Raw genomic sequence first — 18,009 nt, 5'->3', positions numbered from 1 at the left:
CTAGGTGGCTTGGGGTGGGAGATGCTCTAATTAGAAATGCGTCGCTGTTGTTCAAGTGGTGGTGGCGCTTTTCAAAGGAGGACTGCCCGCTTTGGAAGAAGGTAGTTTGCTCTTGTAATCACTTGGACCCAACTGTAATGTTATCAAGCCAACCTTTGCCATCAAGAGGGGGGCCGTGGAAAGATATCTGCCAGCTCAATATCAAGGAGCAACAGGCAAGAGATATGATGATCAGAGGTCTGTTAATGGAGGTGGGAAATGGCAGAAACATTCGTTTTTGGGAGGATGCTTGGTTACAAGGTGGCTCTTTGAAAGATTGTTTTCCGAGACTCTTCTCTGTTTCAAATCAACAAGGATCCGTAATAGGGGATTGTGGGTTTTGGGATGGGCTAGAGTGGGTGTGGGACTTCCAATGGAGGAGACAACTCTTCCAATGGGAGTTAGAGTTGCTCAACCAACTTCACGACCGGTTACGGGTTGTCAGGTTATCGGTGGATAGAGAGGATTCAGTTGTTTAGAAATTTGATAAAAATAGTGTTTTTTCAACTAACTCCTTTGTGCAGGTACTACAGAAAGAGACTCTCGCAGCCGACATCACGAGCTACAACTTCACAAGCTCCATTTGGAGAGGCTTGGTTCCTCCAAGAGTTGAGCTATTTGCATGGTTTGTGCTAGTAGGCAGGGTCAACACGAATTAGAGGCTGGGTAGACTTGGCATTATTAATCATCATGACAATATTTGTGTGTTGTGTAAAAAAGACATAGAATTTGTACATCATTTATTTTTGGCTTGTGAGTTTACGTGGCAGGTGTGGTGTGCTTGGCTGACGTTTTCTAATAGAGCATGGGTCGCCCCGGGAACAATTAAAGATTTCTTTGAGAGTTGGACTAGAGTAGCAGGTGGTAAGACTGAGCAAAAGAAATGGCTGATAGGATTCTGTGCGGTTATTTGGAACATCTGGTTGGAGCAGAGACAAGTGTTGAAGGAGTAAAGATTCTGTCCTTCTTGAGTTACAAGGAATGGTGTAGAGTTGATCCGTTTGGTTGTTGATGGCAATGCCGGAGATGACTACGGATTACAACTTGTTAATTTTATATTTATGTTTTGCTTTTGTTATCTTTCTTTCTGCTCCACTTGTTGTGTTGAGCTAACTGTGTTAAAAAAAAAGTAAATTACACTTAATCACATTACTTTTATTTTAAATAAATTTATTTTTTTATAATTTTATTTTTAAAGATTTTTACTTAAACATTAAAGAATTTCAATACATTAGAGACAAAAGGTACAATTTATACTATATTGTAGTATCATTTTTTTCTTTTTCGCAAGTTTATGTACTAATTATTTTACAAACATTTCATGATGAGTAAAAATCTTTAAGAGTAAAATTATAAAAAAATAAATTTATTTAGAATAAAAATAAAGTGATTAAGTTTAATTTACTTAGATGTGGTCAAAATATAATTGAATAACTATATACCGTAAAAAAATGATATTATTAATAGATAAAATTAAAATTTATTTTTATATATCGTTTTTGTTTCAACGTTTTTGTCCTATTTAAGTCCTTAACGTTTTAAAATTGTTTTAATTTTGTTTTGCCGTCAATTTGTTAATAGATTCCTAATGGCAGGACAGTATTGGGCCAATTTTAAAATATTAAGGACTTAAATAGGACGATTTAAATGTTAGGAACAATTTTAGAACTTACCCCAAATATTAGGACAAAAATGATATTTTACTCAATAAAATATAATCAGACCAATGAACGTAAGAAATAACACAAGTTAAAGATGAACGTCTTGAAATAGTGGTTTGTATGAATAATTAGAATTGTATTTTAAAGATAATATTAAAGGATATATTTAGTATAACCGAAATTGAAATATAGTCATATAGATGAGGATTTTTACATAATCATGGACATGAGAAAACAAGAATAAATAACTTTATATTATGGACGTTTAGTTGAAATCAATTTGTTTGGATAGTTATTAAGTGATATTTAGATATATTATTATATAAATAATATATCGTACATGTAATTGATTAATATATACTAACCATAGGACATAGAACAAAAAATCAAAGAATCGTTCTGTATTTTTCACTTTCTACTGCAAATATTGTTTAGGTTTTTTTTTTTTTTAATATCTGATTGCTGAAAATATTTGTTTCTCTATATTGCAGGTATTCATCATGATTTTTTCTTGGAATTTATTTTTTCCGTGTTATTATTTTATTTTTTTTATATTAATACAATTAACAAAAAAATAATAACAAAAAAAGAAATATAGTTAAATTACCACATATCATTATAAAGGATTATAAGGCAAATATAATTAACATGCAATATAAAGTAATAACCCCTTATTTTTTTTCTTCGACTACGATGTTTTATTCATGGGGTGACATTATAGATAAAGAGTCACTACAAAAAATACTGTTAAAATTGACGGCGTAACATATCGTTTTTAAATATATCACTATTTTAAAAATCTAATAAAATTGACGGCTTGTCAAACTGTCGATAAATTTTAAATAAAACCGATAATTTTTTCATTGATAATATGAGTTTAAGATTTTTGTCTATCTAGTAAAAGTGACAAACTTGTCATCGATAATATTATATAAAATCGGCAAACTGTCTGTCGATTTTGGATTCATTAAAATTGACAAGAGAGCCGTCGATAACATGATTAAAATATTGACAAGTTCTCTGTCTATTTTTTGTCTTTTTTTTTGTCTATTTTGAATTTAAAAGTGACAATGATACCATCGGTTTTAATAGCCATAGTTTTTGTTTTATTTTTTCATTTAAAAAATAATAGACAATTAAATATTAGATAACGAGGCAAATAAATTTTTAAATACAAAAATAAAATTTATAATAAGTATTAGATAATGAGTTTACAAACTTATCAGAATAATAATAAATAATCCTCTAACTTAAAGATTCAAGACAAGATAAATAATTAAATTCAGACTTATATTCATCTAAATTACAATCCACTAATAATACAAAATATTCAAAACAAAGTAAATAACCAAACTCGTACTCGTCTAAATAGTCCTCATCTGAATCATCGAGATCGTCAGAATTATCCTCCATATGAGCACCGTGTGGCTGTCTTGGTGGCTGTAAGATAGGTGGGAGTTTTCTATCTGGGGATACACTTTTCTGGGAGTTTAGAAAAGTAAAAAGAAGAGGTGGAGGGACACGTGATCCAGAACTATTAGGACCCATAGCCCTCAGATACTCAGTCAAGCTACTGAGTTGATGACTAAACTGATCCATTTGTGAGTTACTGGTGTTGAGATCCTCACACAAGGATTCAACAGTCTGTTGCCACTCCCTTTTCTCCATTTGATAACGGTCTTCAAATTCTCTATATTAGCGGCATGTTCAACTTTCCTATTGAGTATTGTGATTTTTTCTCTAAGATCCAAAACATCAGTGCTGGTGGTCGTGGTTGGCCCAATAAATCGGGATCGCACCATGGAAGAGTTCCTTACCTACCCATGCCATATACCTTACCTCTTTGTTTTTCACCCACTATCTCAATCCATATGCTTTTCTCAGAGTCAAACGGTGGATCAGTTACACCCGCCTCTATAGTATCCTGCCGCTCTTGCTCTGTCTGAAACATGCGCTCTTGAAATATCTCCTACAATGAGAAAAAATGAATGATAAACTACTATAAGTATCAATAATGCAAAAGCTAAGAGGATATGTCACAAAAATAAGTCCAACATTATAATGAAGGAAGGTATAAAGTCATTTCTTTTTGCACATTCCAATCTACAAAAAAATCAATCATAACGAAAAAGGTAAGTTTCCTTTGTCATTCGTGAGTGTTCATCAACCTATTGAGTCATATCCTTTTTGCGAATATGGGTGTGCTAAAAAAACTCGTCCATACGTGATGGTCTTTGAAGCGATTGATTCTACATAATATAAATAATAATCAAAAGAAAGAAGGTGATATTATTGTCAAGATATATAACTGGAAAAAAATTACAATATACATTCTCTCTTGTGTTTTCAAGCTTGCACATAACTTAATGAGAACAATATTTCAAGTCAATATGTTGTCTAGAGGTAGGTTTGGTTTTTAGGCAGAATTGTATCATATTTTTCAAATAAATAAGGACACAGCAAATTTCATGCCCATTAATCCTTCCTGACATTGAGCACCCACATCAATGGATGATTACAGCAACAAGGATAAACATTGTATTATACCAAAACACAGAGTTGAAATATGTTGAACTATACATTTAAAATTAATGGTAATAAGTCAAATAGATTAATTTTATCATCATAATATCATACAAAAGGCACAAGTCTGTTGAAATAATATAAAATCTGTAGCATGCCATGCATCTCAACTCAACCAAAGCCAATTAATTAAATGCATAAAATCACACCATATGATTGATATTATTAGTTATACTAGAAAAAAGATCTCATCTCAACAAACAACGTATGAAAAAAGGGAAGCCTAAAAGTGCCAAAAGAAAAAATCAAAATGCACTAAATATGAATATATTATCACAAGTAACTAGCTAAAGATAACCAACAATAGAAAAGACTATACAATCATAGAAAGTTAATGGCACCTATCATACTATCATGTTACAATAAAATTGATCTAAACAACATACAAAAGGGATACCTATAGAAGAGAATAAAGTGAAAATTTTAACGAATACTGAGCATTAAGTAGATTAAGAGAATCACATTAGAGCATTCAACATTCAAAACAAATTCAATTGCCATATAGGATCAACACGGTTATTTGGACAAATTGTAAGCCCTTATTCATTCACTATCACCACCATTGTTCATCTCCCATTGTCACTTGGCATCTTCTTTCTATAAGCAACAATCCTAAATAAAAAAAGGGTTCTATAAGCAACTTACCAGGCATAACCTCGCTTCTAGAAAGGTGGCGCCTCCTACAGTGTGAAGGAAGGTACCTCGAGTCAGTTTTCTGGCAATTGTATTTCTCGCCTGTAATTGTCTACAGGCATCAGTGTTCTAATGTCTCATTAATTCACTAAGAACTTCTGGTAGGATCCAATATAGACGGGCTCCTTTTTTGCGAATGGCATGGAGCATAGCTCGCAAGCACTTGGCAGCCCTAAACCTCCAAGCTTGATAGATGTCATCCTCTTCCGTATCAAGAATGTCAAAGCCTATCTATTTTAAAAAAGAAATAACATGTTGCTATTATATAACATACTATGATATATAACATTGTAAAATACGTAAAATAATGTAGATAAAAACCTGATAAATGCGCTTTTAGCCAAGCTTAGCTGGGTGTCAACTACATCAAAAACCAAAAAAATGATAAAGACATATTACTTAGTAAAAATGAGATATGCTATTCATAAAATTTAAAGCAAATAACAAACCATTTGGCACCATCATATCTAAGCTTGGGTGCACTTGTGGCGGAGTGACCAGTGGCAGTGGATGTTCCTTGACCCTGGGTATCTTGGGTACCAGTAGATGTGGTTTGCCCCACAAGATCCTGGTCGACTAGGAGCCACAATAGCTGGATCACTCTGCCCACCATGTGAGGCAGAATTGGGAGGCTCATAGGCTTGTTGAGCGCATGATCTTGGTGCACCCCGAGTAGGCATCATGTGTATCTGAGGCTCCTGATGAGAGGGGGTAGTAGTAGCAATAGGTGGCAGTCTCCCACTAGTCGAAACAGTCGTGTTTGATGATGACCCAATGAGAGTGTATGGATCCGCATTTAAGTCAAGGGGACAACCGGTAGAAATCCTAGGCATCCCCTTTCGGCCTCAGCCACGGCCACGATCTCCATCTTTACCAGAGATATCATGTACAATAGTTGGATCACCCTTTCGGCCTTGGCCACGGCCATGACCGCGATGTCCGTCTTTACTAGAGATATCATGTACAATAGCTGGATCACCCTTTCAGCCTTGGCCACGGCCACGGCCACGGCTATGACCGCGATCTCCATCTCTACCAACCATATCATGTACACATTGAAATCAGTAAGTTATTATCCATAACATAACCGATACAAAAAATTACAAAATACGAATTAAAGTAAATTAACAGATTTGTAAACTAAGAATTTACAACTAAAACCTCAATCCGAGAGTTCCAAACTTCTATCATCATCATCATCATTAATATAAGCATCATTGTCAACATAGATCTCAATGTCATCGTCCTTCTCATTGTTTACATTAGGAACCTAGACGTCAGCTACTTAAAGTTGTATCATAACAACATCTCCTGACGTAGATGCTAATGATGGTGGAAACTCTGTTTTTGAAATGATCCTAGCATGTGAAGGCTCATCATTCTGATACACCTCGGTTTTAGGCTCATTTTTTTTTCAACGACAAACCACAACAAATAAAAGTCTTATCATGAATATAATCTATACTTTCACTATAAATGGTTTACGCAAACAAGCATAGATAAGCAAGTATAGAAAAAGCATGCATAATAATTTAACAGCGATAATAAACAAATAAAAAAGTAGAAGGTTAAACTTTGAATAGCCTTTCTGGGAGTCTTAAACTCTACCAATACTTTTTCAAAACTTGTTGCCTCCTTTTCCAAGACTCTTCGCCTTTCTTGATTTCTTTGAGCTGCATCACACAGATTCCAAAATCCTCATTATTATATGGAAATGAATAGCATTTTAGAGAAAGGAAATTAAAGTAGTGTTCATCAGCACTAATTGACGAATACATATTCAAAGAGAAATTATTGTATCCTAATAAATAAAAAGGAGGAGGACATGGGAACAAGATGGAATAATTATGAAAATATATGAAAATAGATTGAAAAAGGAGGAGGAAGTATATTGAAATTTGTTGATTACTTGAATCCAATATCACTGAAGAAAATAAAGGAAGGAACTAGAAAGAAGTAATTATGAAAGTAAAGAGAAAAATGAAGAAAATGAAAGAAATGGATACATTCAGCGAATGTGAAGAAAAGGAGAAAAGCAAAATCCAACTAGATAGGGTATATATAACAATACTACTTATGCTACTGCCTTGGACAGAATGAAGGACTACCTTTAAATTTTTGGTCTTGAAGGAAATATGGACAAAAGCCAATCATAGGGCGTCTCCATATCCAAAGTTAACTCACCTTCTTTGAAGACCTATATCATTGAAAAAAGGTAATAAAGTTAATGCCATAAGGAAAATATATCAAAACTTCATGCTATAGTCTTGCTCTAATAAATTAACATCCCTTTCCTCTCTAATCATTACATGGCTGAATTTTTCTTCTTAAAAAATCAACGGGATATTGAATGCATTGAATTGACTCGTGATGATGAAGAAAACAACCAATCTTCAAACACTATGGTGCACTTGCACCCTCTCATTAATGCACTTCCTGTTCCAAACATTTTCAACTACCTTTCTTTTTCTAATTTAAACTTATGTATATCATCGAATATGTGAAATTAAAAAGTTTGAATACCAATTCTCTTACACCTAAAAGTGGTTAAGATATATGAACTTACTAATACTAAGTAGCACTAAAAATTCAGTAACAAAAAGACAAATAATATAGAGTGATATGCAAATATGCAAATAAACTCTAGTCCATAGTCCCTACCTGGAAGGCAATAAACACTGGAAGCCAATAAACTCCTCAAGGAAATAAGCAAAAAGCAAGGCAATGAATTCGGTAGATATGGAGTGATATGCCTTCGGGTAATACAAAGAGATAGAGTTTCAACAAATATGGTGAATGAAACCCCTCATCCCTAGTCCCTACTTGACAATAAGCAAATATGCATGCATATAAGAAATCAAATATCCATTGACAAGCACATTATATCGTTCCACCAAGATTGAAACAAAGCTTAAGATCACAGAGTCAACACCAATCAATAAAGGAGTTTGAAAATCTTAAAGTGAAGGCAAAGATCCACACTTGGCGGCACTAGAAGGAAGTTGGCTAGAACTTGAGAATCAAACAAAAATGTAATCTATCTACACTCATTTTCTGTAACAGTAACAAAAAAAGATTGTGTAAATAAATACATAGATATCTGGTTCTTGTGAGCTCAACTGTGAGAGAGAGGACGCATAAGAGAGAGCGGAGAATGACCAAAGTAGGATGAGCAACTGATTTTTGTTTGAGCACTGTCAATTGAAGAGAAATTTTAGAGCAGCGGCAACAGAGAGAAGGAGCAACGGCGGCACGACTTTAAGCACCTCATGATCGCACTAAAAGTCTATGCGTTACCTACCTCTACTCCTTTAGTTTCATATTATATTTGTTTAATATTGATCCTTCATGAATACAAACCAAATTTTCAATTAAGAAAACAAAAAGCCTTTTGCCTTAAACCACGTATGCACATAAGTATAATCACATTATATATATAACGTTATTCAACAATCCTCAAATACAAGTTTTGCCCCTCTAAAAACTCAAAATGACAAATGACGAGGGGTAAAATCTCAACTAAACTAACAGCAAAAAATACAAACATATATAAAGCTTTGTAGATTGGTCGCGGCTTTGTGCCAAAGCTTTCTGAACCTGTCACTGAAAAAGAAAATCTGTAGGGGGGTGAGAACATTGTCCTCGCAGGTTCTCAGTAGGGAAGGGAATACCATCAAAGTAAAAAGATACTTGAAAATAGAAAGAATCCCATTATAAAAGCAGTTTCTTTTTAAAATACACTTTGGAAAAGCTTTATAAAAATCTTACTCCGAAATGGTCGTAAAGAATATTCTTTAGTATACAAATCCGTAAAGTAAATCGTTTAAAAAGGAAAAGGACCAAATGTATGCCTAAGGGCTTCCTACCCAACCAACTTACATCACTCATTCTTATCCATCCAACACATAAACTAGAGTATTAGTACAATACCAATTCCAATCTATCTCAACCCCCATCACCACATCAGGAACAACCCTCAACGTCACCACCACCAGCATGAGGGATCTCTCAGTTTTCAAACCCAAACAAAACAATACAAATCATACACAAATAGCGAGTATAGATAGAGCAATTAGATCAAATAGCAGATAGATGTAATTATTCAATTAGGCAAACCAAAAACAAGATTCACACCCAAACAATACACGCAAATGCAAATGATTCATGTCTGTCCTATGACTAATGAGCTCATCTGTCGGTTATACAACCAAACTCGACATGTTCGGTAGCGAACCCTGGACAGTTCCTGCGTGCACGCATCCCCAGGCTCAAAAATTCATATTCATATATCAAATGCATTGGGGGAACATCTGGAAAAGTATAAGTGTCCGGACACATCTTGCGATGGAAGGTCAACAAAATCTCAAATCTCAAACTGGAGCAAGTGAAAATTCGTCAGATAAAGTTTTAAATCGCATATGACTCTCAACCAGGAGCAGTAGGAGTGAACCATTTCATCTATCCCAGGAGACTCAAACCATAACCCAGAGCAAATGGATCAATGCCACTGCATCTACCCAGGCACTATATCTCATTCAGAATCAATTTCATTATCATATTCATCCTCAATCTCATTTCATTTCATCCAAAATCATAACTCATCTCAATCATCATGGTGCGCGAATTTGAGACTCGTACAACTGAACCGGCAAGTGCACCGGGTTGTTCAAGTAATACCTCAGGTGAGTAAGGGTCGATCCCACGAGGATTGTCGGATTGAGCAATCTGTGGTTATCCTGCAGATCTTAGTCAGGCGAATAGAAAGATAGTTGTTGTTTTTGCAGACGCATAAACAAAACAATAAAGAGAAGACGTAGAAACAATGATAGAAAATCAGTTAAGGCCTCGGAGATGCTTGTTCTTACGAGTTAATACTTCTTACTGACTACTTTAACAATGAGTGATTCATTGAATAGAAAGGCTATAAGTGACTAAACTAGGGCCAGTGGTCATTAATCTTCTCTATCCAAACCAAATACCAGGACGCTGATCATTCAATCTGGAAGAGGGTGACGCTCACGCAATTCAATCTCTGTTGATCCTACTCAAAACGCCACAGACAAGGTCGGATCTTCCGGATCGGAGAATGATGCTCTATGATTCTAGCCTTAGCACCACAGGGACCTCAATTACCCATGACTAACGAGATTTTATGTCACATATCTCAATTAGCCCCGATAACTTGTTGGGATCTGTGATGCATTCTCAAGCTACAGCTCAATACTATCTTGCCAAGGACTTGCAAGAACTCATGTAGAATAAGGGGTCATATGCCAGTTCCACCCCAGATTTATAAGGATGAAGAACAAAAATGCATCATAAAATGAAATCAAACACTCTAGACTCGAGGGCAAGGTTGTATAATAACTCAATTAGAACATAATCATTTATAGCCAACAACAATCTAACTCAAACATGGCATAATCCATTCAATCTCATCGAATCACATTTCTCTAATTAATCGCTTTATAGATTGACAAATCAAACTTCCCTAATCCTCAATGTCAAGCAACATTCATAATAACACTTTTCAAACACTTTTCCTTTGAGATCAAAACCATCAAACCTCATCCATGTTCAAGCCTAAACCATATCCATTCTTCCTAACACTCAAAAACTCATTAAATCCCCAAAATTTGTCTTAACCATCTCATGACTTTCCTCCAAATCAAACATCACACAATTTATCATCATATTCCTTAAAATAACTTTTTCTCAACTCTTATGTTTAAAATCCATTAAAACCTCAAACTCACTCTCCTATTCCCAAACCTTTGAATTTATAATTAATTTATTTTTGTTAAAATCTTTAGCTAGTTAATCAAATCTCTTTTCGTTATTATTAAAAATCAAATGAGTTAAAATCACGAAAATTAACAAAATTTTAAGAACCCAATTTTCTTTAAAATCTTTAAAGATATTCAAGACATATTTCTTTGATAAAGTTAATCAAATCGAGCTCTTTTCCTTTAACCAAAACTCTTTAAATTTTTACAAAAATTTCAGCAGATCCTCCTCTAAAAATCAGAGTTTACCACCCTTCACGAGTTCCCTCAATTCAACCTCAACCCAACAAAATCAGCATTTCAAATCAACATTCCCAAATCCGTCATTCAAAACCAATCATTATCAATTTCAATCAAAGAAAACCAAAATCAACATATTCATCAATTTCACTAGAAATTCAGAAATCGACAAATTAATAACAAAATCAGTCACAACTTCAACCACAGTAGAAAATCATTTGCATCACAGGCATTCATTCATTTGCATTAATTCACTAAATTCATCAGGTATTCAAGCCCAAAACATTTTAATTTTAAAACAATCTCCTACCTCAATTAACCAAAATTTGCATAATTAAACGCATTAAATCCATTTTTTCCTCAGCCCGCAATGGCGGCAGCTGCATCCACGACTCCGTTTACTTCCGCAACAATAGTAGCAGCTTTAATTGCAACATGCAACCTAGATAACTCAATCCTAAATCATCAATGTCGTGAAATTCTTAATAACATATAACAGAATACTAATGGCGAGGGTTCCGAAATAGAGAGACTTACTATAATTTAAGAGGAAATGAGGAAACGGAGCAACAACGGCTCTGGTGATGGCGAAAAACCTTTGCGGCAGCTGCAACAACATCGCAGTGACAACAATATCCCTAGAAATTGAAAGAACAAAAATTAAAAGAATGAATACTCTTACCAATGGCAGTGGCGACGACCAGGAACTCCGACAATGGCAGCAACAACAGTCATGTCGATAAGGAACGGCTCTGACAACTGTATGTAACTCGAGGACAGTAGTTGTAACAACAATGCAGTGACAACAATGTTCCAGAAAATTCAAAAGAACGGAGCTAGAAGCAAAAACACTCTTATTGGCAGTGGATCCCGGTAACAGAGACTCAGCGACGAACCCGCAGCGGTAGCGACGGCTTGGCAACGACGGAGCTCCCACGAAGCTCTCTATCCTCTCTCTTACGCGTTCTGTTCCTCGCATCAATGGCGGCCCAACAGCGGTGATGGTAAGACGCGACGGCACGAGACGACGACGACGATGGCTCCACGGACGGTGACTGGCACAACGGCGATGACAGAATTGGATTCTCCTCGGTGATGGTGACATGGACAGGATCCTCGACTGCAGCGGCTTGGTGGCGAGGCAGCTTCCTAGCAGTCACAATGACCTCAACGATGGCAAGCTCGGCGGCATCTTCTTCCTCTCAGCCTTGGCTCGCATCTCCTCTCTCCCAGCGTCGCTCTCCCTCGACCTCCCTCCTACGTGTGACATGACGGTACGGTGGCAGTGATTTCCTCTGGCGCCATCCTCCCTCTTTTCTTTCCTTCTCTCCCTCTACGTTTCTTTCTGAGGGTGGGTGGCGGCTTGGGGAGTTTAGGGTTAGAGTGTGTGTGTGTTTTGGGATTTTAGAGTTAGAGTTTAATTTGGAAATTTTTGGGTTAATTAAGGTTTGGTAATTTTAATCAAATTAAGGTATATTGTATTAACTTGAAATCTAATTTAATCTCTTAAAATTATTTTAAAAATATTATTTAATTATCAATTTGCTAATTGGCTTTCAATCAAGTACTCTAATTTAAAATATAAGATAATATAATTAATATTTTTTATTCATAAAACTTAAAGTATTAAATTCCAAAAATCTCAATTATTTAAATAAAATCATATAAATTCTTATTATTTTATAACTGCTAAGCTTTATAATTTAAATATAGAAAATTATTCAATAATTATAAAATTAGATAAAAATTCTAATTTAAATAGTCAAAACCTCATTATTTTCAAATTTCTAAAACTTTAAATTATAAATAGAAAAATACTCAATAATTGTAAAGTTAGATAAAAACCTTAATTTATTTCAAATTCAATTTATCAAAACTTGTTTTAATCATCTTTAATAAAATAATTTCTGAAATTAAAGTCTTTAATGAATAAATAAATTAAAATTAGTTCATAATAAGATTTTTCCAAAAATTTTGGGTCTTATAATGGCAGTAGCGGAACGACGATGGCGCGAGCAAGAGGAGAAACAATGGCGTGAGCGTGACGAGCAATGGCGCGAACATGAGGAACAACAGGGGCACGACAGCAACAGAACGCGATGGCAGCACGAGCAAGAGAAGCAACGATGGCACAACTGTGACGGAGCGATGACGACAATAGAGAATGACGGTTGAAAATGGTGTGAATTTGAGGTAAAACGAGGGTTGGTGATGAAATGGAGAATTGTCTTTCTAAATTTTGGATGCGTGAAGTGGGTGCAGGGCTGTGTTTTTAGTGATAAAAATATGTGGCATATTTGTCGATTTTAATTTAGAAAAAATGCAATACCCTAAGCGTCTATACCATCTATTAATTGTAGAAAACGATCTAGACCATTTAAATTTATCAGCGGCAAGGCGTTGTCAATATTTTAAATAATAAAATAAATATCATGTTCGTCGATTTTAAAATAAAAGTATTTTCTATTCATAGTTCGTCGACAATGTGACGATAATAAGGACAGGGGTAATGCATCATCAAAAAAAATCGACGACTTGGTGGTTGATTTTAATATTTTATTTTTAATTATCTTTTTTAACAATATCGACAATAAGCTGTCGAAAAATATCGACGGAAGAAATAACTATCGATTTTTTGCATCGGAAAATACGCTTTTTTTTGTTGTGAATATTCAATCTTAGTTATCCAGAATGACTTTCTTTTTTCTCTTTCGGGAAACATTAGAATTTTCGTTGGAAAGAGCTTCAGCATGTGGCTGAACAATTTTCCCATCATCTTTACTCGACTTGACGCCACCGATATCAACAGGAGTGTTTATATTAGAAACAATCGAGTGAGTCATTCATGGCAAAAGAGTCGTGTTCATATTCATTTTTTGTTTTTGGCATAGAAGAAGTAATTGAATCCAATTGCAACCCACCAATGGCTGAGACTTTCATTTACGAAGAATAAGAGGATTCACAACCTTTGCTACCCTTCTTTACAAATTACATATTGGATGAGATCAATCGGATGCAAAAAATACGACCATAAATAAAGAATCGTTTATTACAAAAGTTAATTGTAAAGATAAATCACTGTTCCTTTAGTCAACATAGCAAGGAAATTTCATACTTTGACAAAAAAGAATCTGAGATCAGAATCGTAAGAAATCCTTGATGTAGTAATGATATATGATTGAAATTTGTTGAGATTGTCAAACTTTGCATTGACCGTAAATAAAAATGTCTTGTTAAAAAATAAATTTGGTTCATCTGGAAAAGAATCATTAGAAACTCCCTTAAACATTAGATTAAATTCATGACTAATGAATGGAATGTAAAGTAACATGTGATACATTAATCCAAACAATAAAAAAAGAATATCTAAACCTTTCCAATTGAAAGGGTACGAAGATCAAGTTGGTGGGTCCCAACTAAATAGGCCCACAAGTTAAAACAAAAAATAAATAAATAAAAGAAAGCGGCTGAGCCACGGTGAGTGAAAGAGAGAGATTAGGGATCTTTCAATTTTGAAAAGAAAGCAAACGAAGCATACAGAGGGCTTCGGCCTCGAAGAGGAGAAGAAAATTGGGAGAAAAGCGCAAGTCATTTTTTATTCGATTGAGTCGGTAATTTTGTTCCATTTTATAAAATTTTAGTACGTTATTTTTTGTGTAGAGATGAATATTAGGATATAACTTGTTAGTTGTATTGTTTTCTTTTTTGTCTGATTTGAGATACTTACTTTGTAGAGGGTTTATGTTGATTCCATCAGTTTTGATGATGAATTTTGTTGATTGTTGAGATGTCTTAATGCTACTAAAAAGACTAATTGTGTACCTATTATTTTGATAGTAGAAGATTTTACTGGACTAGGTCCCGTGGATTTTTTGTCCCTTTTTTGGGATTTTTCCACGTTAAAATTCTGGTGTCTGATTATTTACTTTCTGCCATTATATTTGCTATTTGGAGTATCTTTGGTATTGCCTATTTAATCGCACAGGTTGTGAAAAAATTATTTTTAGTACTTCTGCTATTAGTCATGTTTTTGTTTTGAACCATTGTTGAGTTTTCCCAACAGAGCATTGGCAGACATGCCAAAGAAGCTTGAAGAAGCATTTTTCAAAAAGCACAAAGATAGCGTTGTCAGTAGAATCAACAACACAAACTTGTACGCAATATCTAATTTAAACAAAAAATGGCATAAATAGTAAATAAAATAACTACATTAACTATATAATACAAAAATATTGAAAAATAGTGAAACAATAAAATAATAAGTAGGAATTTTTTATATTTGACCTAGTATTGAAAGCAGTTGAATAAGAATCATGCTTAATACAATAGAATCTGTGAGTTAAAATTTGTAACCATTAGCATTTTTTACATGCTTTGTACTACCAATTGTGATTCTTCTCAATATCAATAATTGTTCCACAGGTCACAAGAGTGCTTTTCGGTATTGTGTTTATTTTGGTAGAAATTTAGTGGCTTGGTGCAGCAGAAAATAACATTTGGTTAGCCGCTCCAATGCATATACTGAAATCATACGGCTTGAAAATATTTTTTATGAATTGAACATTCCCATCCAGGGCACGTCAACCATATTCTGTGATAATACTAGTGCTGTTCAAATCTCTGCTAACCCTATTCTGCACAACCAAACAAAACATTTTGAACTCAATCTTCACTTCATTTGGGACAGAGTAAATCAATAGAAATTGCACATTGTTCATGTCCCCGGTCTAGAGCAAGTTGCTGACATTTATACTAAATCCCTCTCCTTGGTTGATATTGCAAAATTTAGGACCAAACTCAAGCTAGTTGTGCAATTGAATCACATGCCATTATAAACCAGAATTTTACTAGCCCAAATGAATTCATAATTTGGCAATTATCGATTAGGACATCCTGGAACAACCATGATGCAGAGAATTAATAAAAATTTCTATGGACATTCACTAAAGAACCAGAAGATTCTTAAATCCAGTGAATTTTGTTGTGCTGTATGTTCTCAGAAAAAGTTAATTTTAAGATCATCACCAGTAAAGATTAGATTTGAGTCACTTGAATTCCTAGAAAGGATTCAAGGCGATATATGTAGATCTATTCATCCACCATGTGGATCTTTTAGATATTTTATAATCTTAATAGACGGATCTTCGAGATGGTCACATGTGTGCATCACCTTAGGGAGCCCCAGTATTACTAGTAAAGAAGAAGGATGGAGAATGAGATTGTGCGTAGACTACCGACAACTAAACAAATTTATAGTTAAGAACAAGTACCCACTTCCTCGGATAGACGCTCTAATGGATCAGTTGAAAGGTGTGACAGTATTTTCAAAGATCGACCTGCGATCGGGTTATCATCATATTTGGGTAAAGGAATCGGATATACCAAAGACGGTGTTTAGAACGCGATACGGTCATTACGAGTATACAGTTATGTCATTTAGACTAACCAATGCCCCGGCAATATTCATGGACTACATGAATCGCATTTTTTTGCCATACCTAGACTAGTTCATGGTTGTGTTCATAGATGATATCCTTATTTATTCCAAGACGAGGAAGAGCATCTGAGAACGGTGTTGCAAATACTGAGAGAAAGGAAGCTGTATGCGAAGTTGTCAAAATGTGAATTCTGGACAAATAAAGTGGCGTTCTTGGGACACATGATTTCTTGAGAAGGAACAACAGTATATACCTCAAAGTTTGAAGCAGTAGTGCAGTGGAAGCAGCCTGAGACAGTAACGGAAGTTCGAAGCTAAGTTTTCTAGGTTTGGCTGGTTATTACTGGCGATTCATAAAGGATTTTTCTCAGATACTACCACTCATCAGCCTCACTCAAAAAGAAGTACTGTTTGAATGAATAGAAAAGTGTGAAAGAAGTTTTGAGACGCTAAAGGGGAAACTAACAACTACACCGATATTGACACTACCAGATTCCCAGAAACTTTTTGAGGTATACTGTGATACTTCTTTGAAAGGATTGGGATGCGTGCTGATGTGACACAAGAATGTGGTAGCATATGCATAAAGGCAGTTGAGACCCACAAGAAGAATTACCCTACTCATGATCTTGAGTTGGCAGCAATTGTGTTTGCGCTTAAGATATGGAGACCTTATTTATATGGAGCTCATTTGAAAGTTTTCTCTGATCATAAGAGTCTGAAGTACATCTTTGAACAGAAGGACCTTAACATGAGACAACAACGATGGATGGAATTTCTGAAGGATTACAATTTCAAGCTGAGTTATCATCCGAAAAAGGCGAACATAATTGTGGACGCTCTGAGGCGAACATAGTTCAGACGCTCTGAGTCGTAAGAGTTTGAGTATTTCTTGGATGATGATGAAAGAAGACGAGTTAATTTCAACCTTTGCAAGTTTGAGGCTGGGAATGAAGGAAACATCAGAAGGAGTTGTCATGGCACATCTACACTTGACTTCGATTTCAAGACACCCATTTGACAAGCGAAATTCAGAAATTCAGAAATGATGAAACTGTTGGCTAGATTAGAGGCGGATAAACCAGGAAAAGTGCAACAAGATAGTGACAGATTATGGAGGTTCAAGAATAGAGTTTTTGTACCTGACCAAGGAAGATTGCGTCAAGAGATCTTGACGAAGGCCCATCAGAGTAAATTTTCGATGCATCTGGGCACGGCCAAGATGTACTAATGAACGAATTTTTGCTAGTAAAGAATTCACAATAAATTCTCGTTGCTAGTATAGTTTCTAAACCAATAAAGAATCCTTTCATACAAAAATTTTGGTTGTCACTTAAGCAAACCCAATAAAAATAATAACCGAAGTATTTAAACCTCGGGTCGTCTCTCAAGGAATTGCAGGGAGGTGTAGTTAGTATTGGTTATGAGATTATATCTTTTTGGGTTTTGAAATAAGGAACAAGGAAATAAAATAACAAGAAAGTAAATTAATAACTAAGAAAGACTCTTGGTAAGGTATGAGAACTGGACGTCTTATCCTAGTTATCCTTATCAATTGTGATGAGAATTG

General features: G+C 34.8%; 1 protein-coding gene across 23 annotated transcripts; it reads right to left on the bottom strand.

The window, feature by feature from the left end:
• Nucleotides 1-2,864: 2,864 nt before the first annotated feature.
• LOC112776677 (uncharacterized) lies at nucleotides 2,865-12,441 on the bottom strand. 23 transcript variants are annotated; one of them, XR_011877646.1, is made up of 10 exons: nucleotides 11,685-12,414; nucleotides 11,540-11,609; nucleotides 11,313-11,444; nucleotides 7,085-7,173; nucleotides 6,138-6,649; nucleotides 5,426-6,008; nucleotides 5,298-5,337; nucleotides 4,929-5,207; nucleotides 3,869-3,949; nucleotides 2,865-3,669 (listed from the first exon to the last, which is right to left on the bottom strand). XR_011877646.1 is itself a non-coding variant. In XM_072227729.1 (10 exons), the coding sequence occupies exons 1-3, from the start codon at nucleotides 12,105-12,107 to the stop codon at nucleotides 11,401-11,403; spliced, it is 552 nt and encodes a 183-aa protein (XP_072083830.1). In that variant the 5' UTR covers nucleotides 12,108-12,414; the 3' UTR covers nucleotides 2,865-3,669; nucleotides 3,869-3,949; nucleotides 4,929-5,207; nucleotides 5,298-5,337; nucleotides 5,426-6,008; nucleotides 6,138-6,649; nucleotides 7,085-7,173; nucleotides 11,313-11,400. The 23 variants fall into 23 exon arrangements, 18 of the variants coding, with proteins under 18 accessions (XP_072083830.1, XP_072083833.1, XP_072083829.1 ...); XM_072227729.1 differs by having other exon boundaries at nucleotides 11,313-11,459; XM_072227732.1 differs by having other exon boundaries at nucleotides 6,591-6,649; nucleotides 11,313-11,459.
• Between the last annotated feature and the right edge of the window lie 5,568 nt (nucleotides 12,442-18,009).

The sequence above is a fragment of the Arachis hypogaea genome, chromosome 19 (genome assembly GCF_003086295.3).
Source record: "Arachis hypogaea cultivar Tifrunner chromosome 19, arahy.Tifrunner.gnm2.J5K5, whole genome shotgun sequence".
Classification (NCBI taxonomy): domain Eukaryota; kingdom Viridiplantae; phylum Streptophyta; class Magnoliopsida; order Fabales; family Fabaceae; genus Arachis; species Arachis hypogaea.
This window is presented reverse-complemented; position numbering and strand designations above follow the sequence as displayed.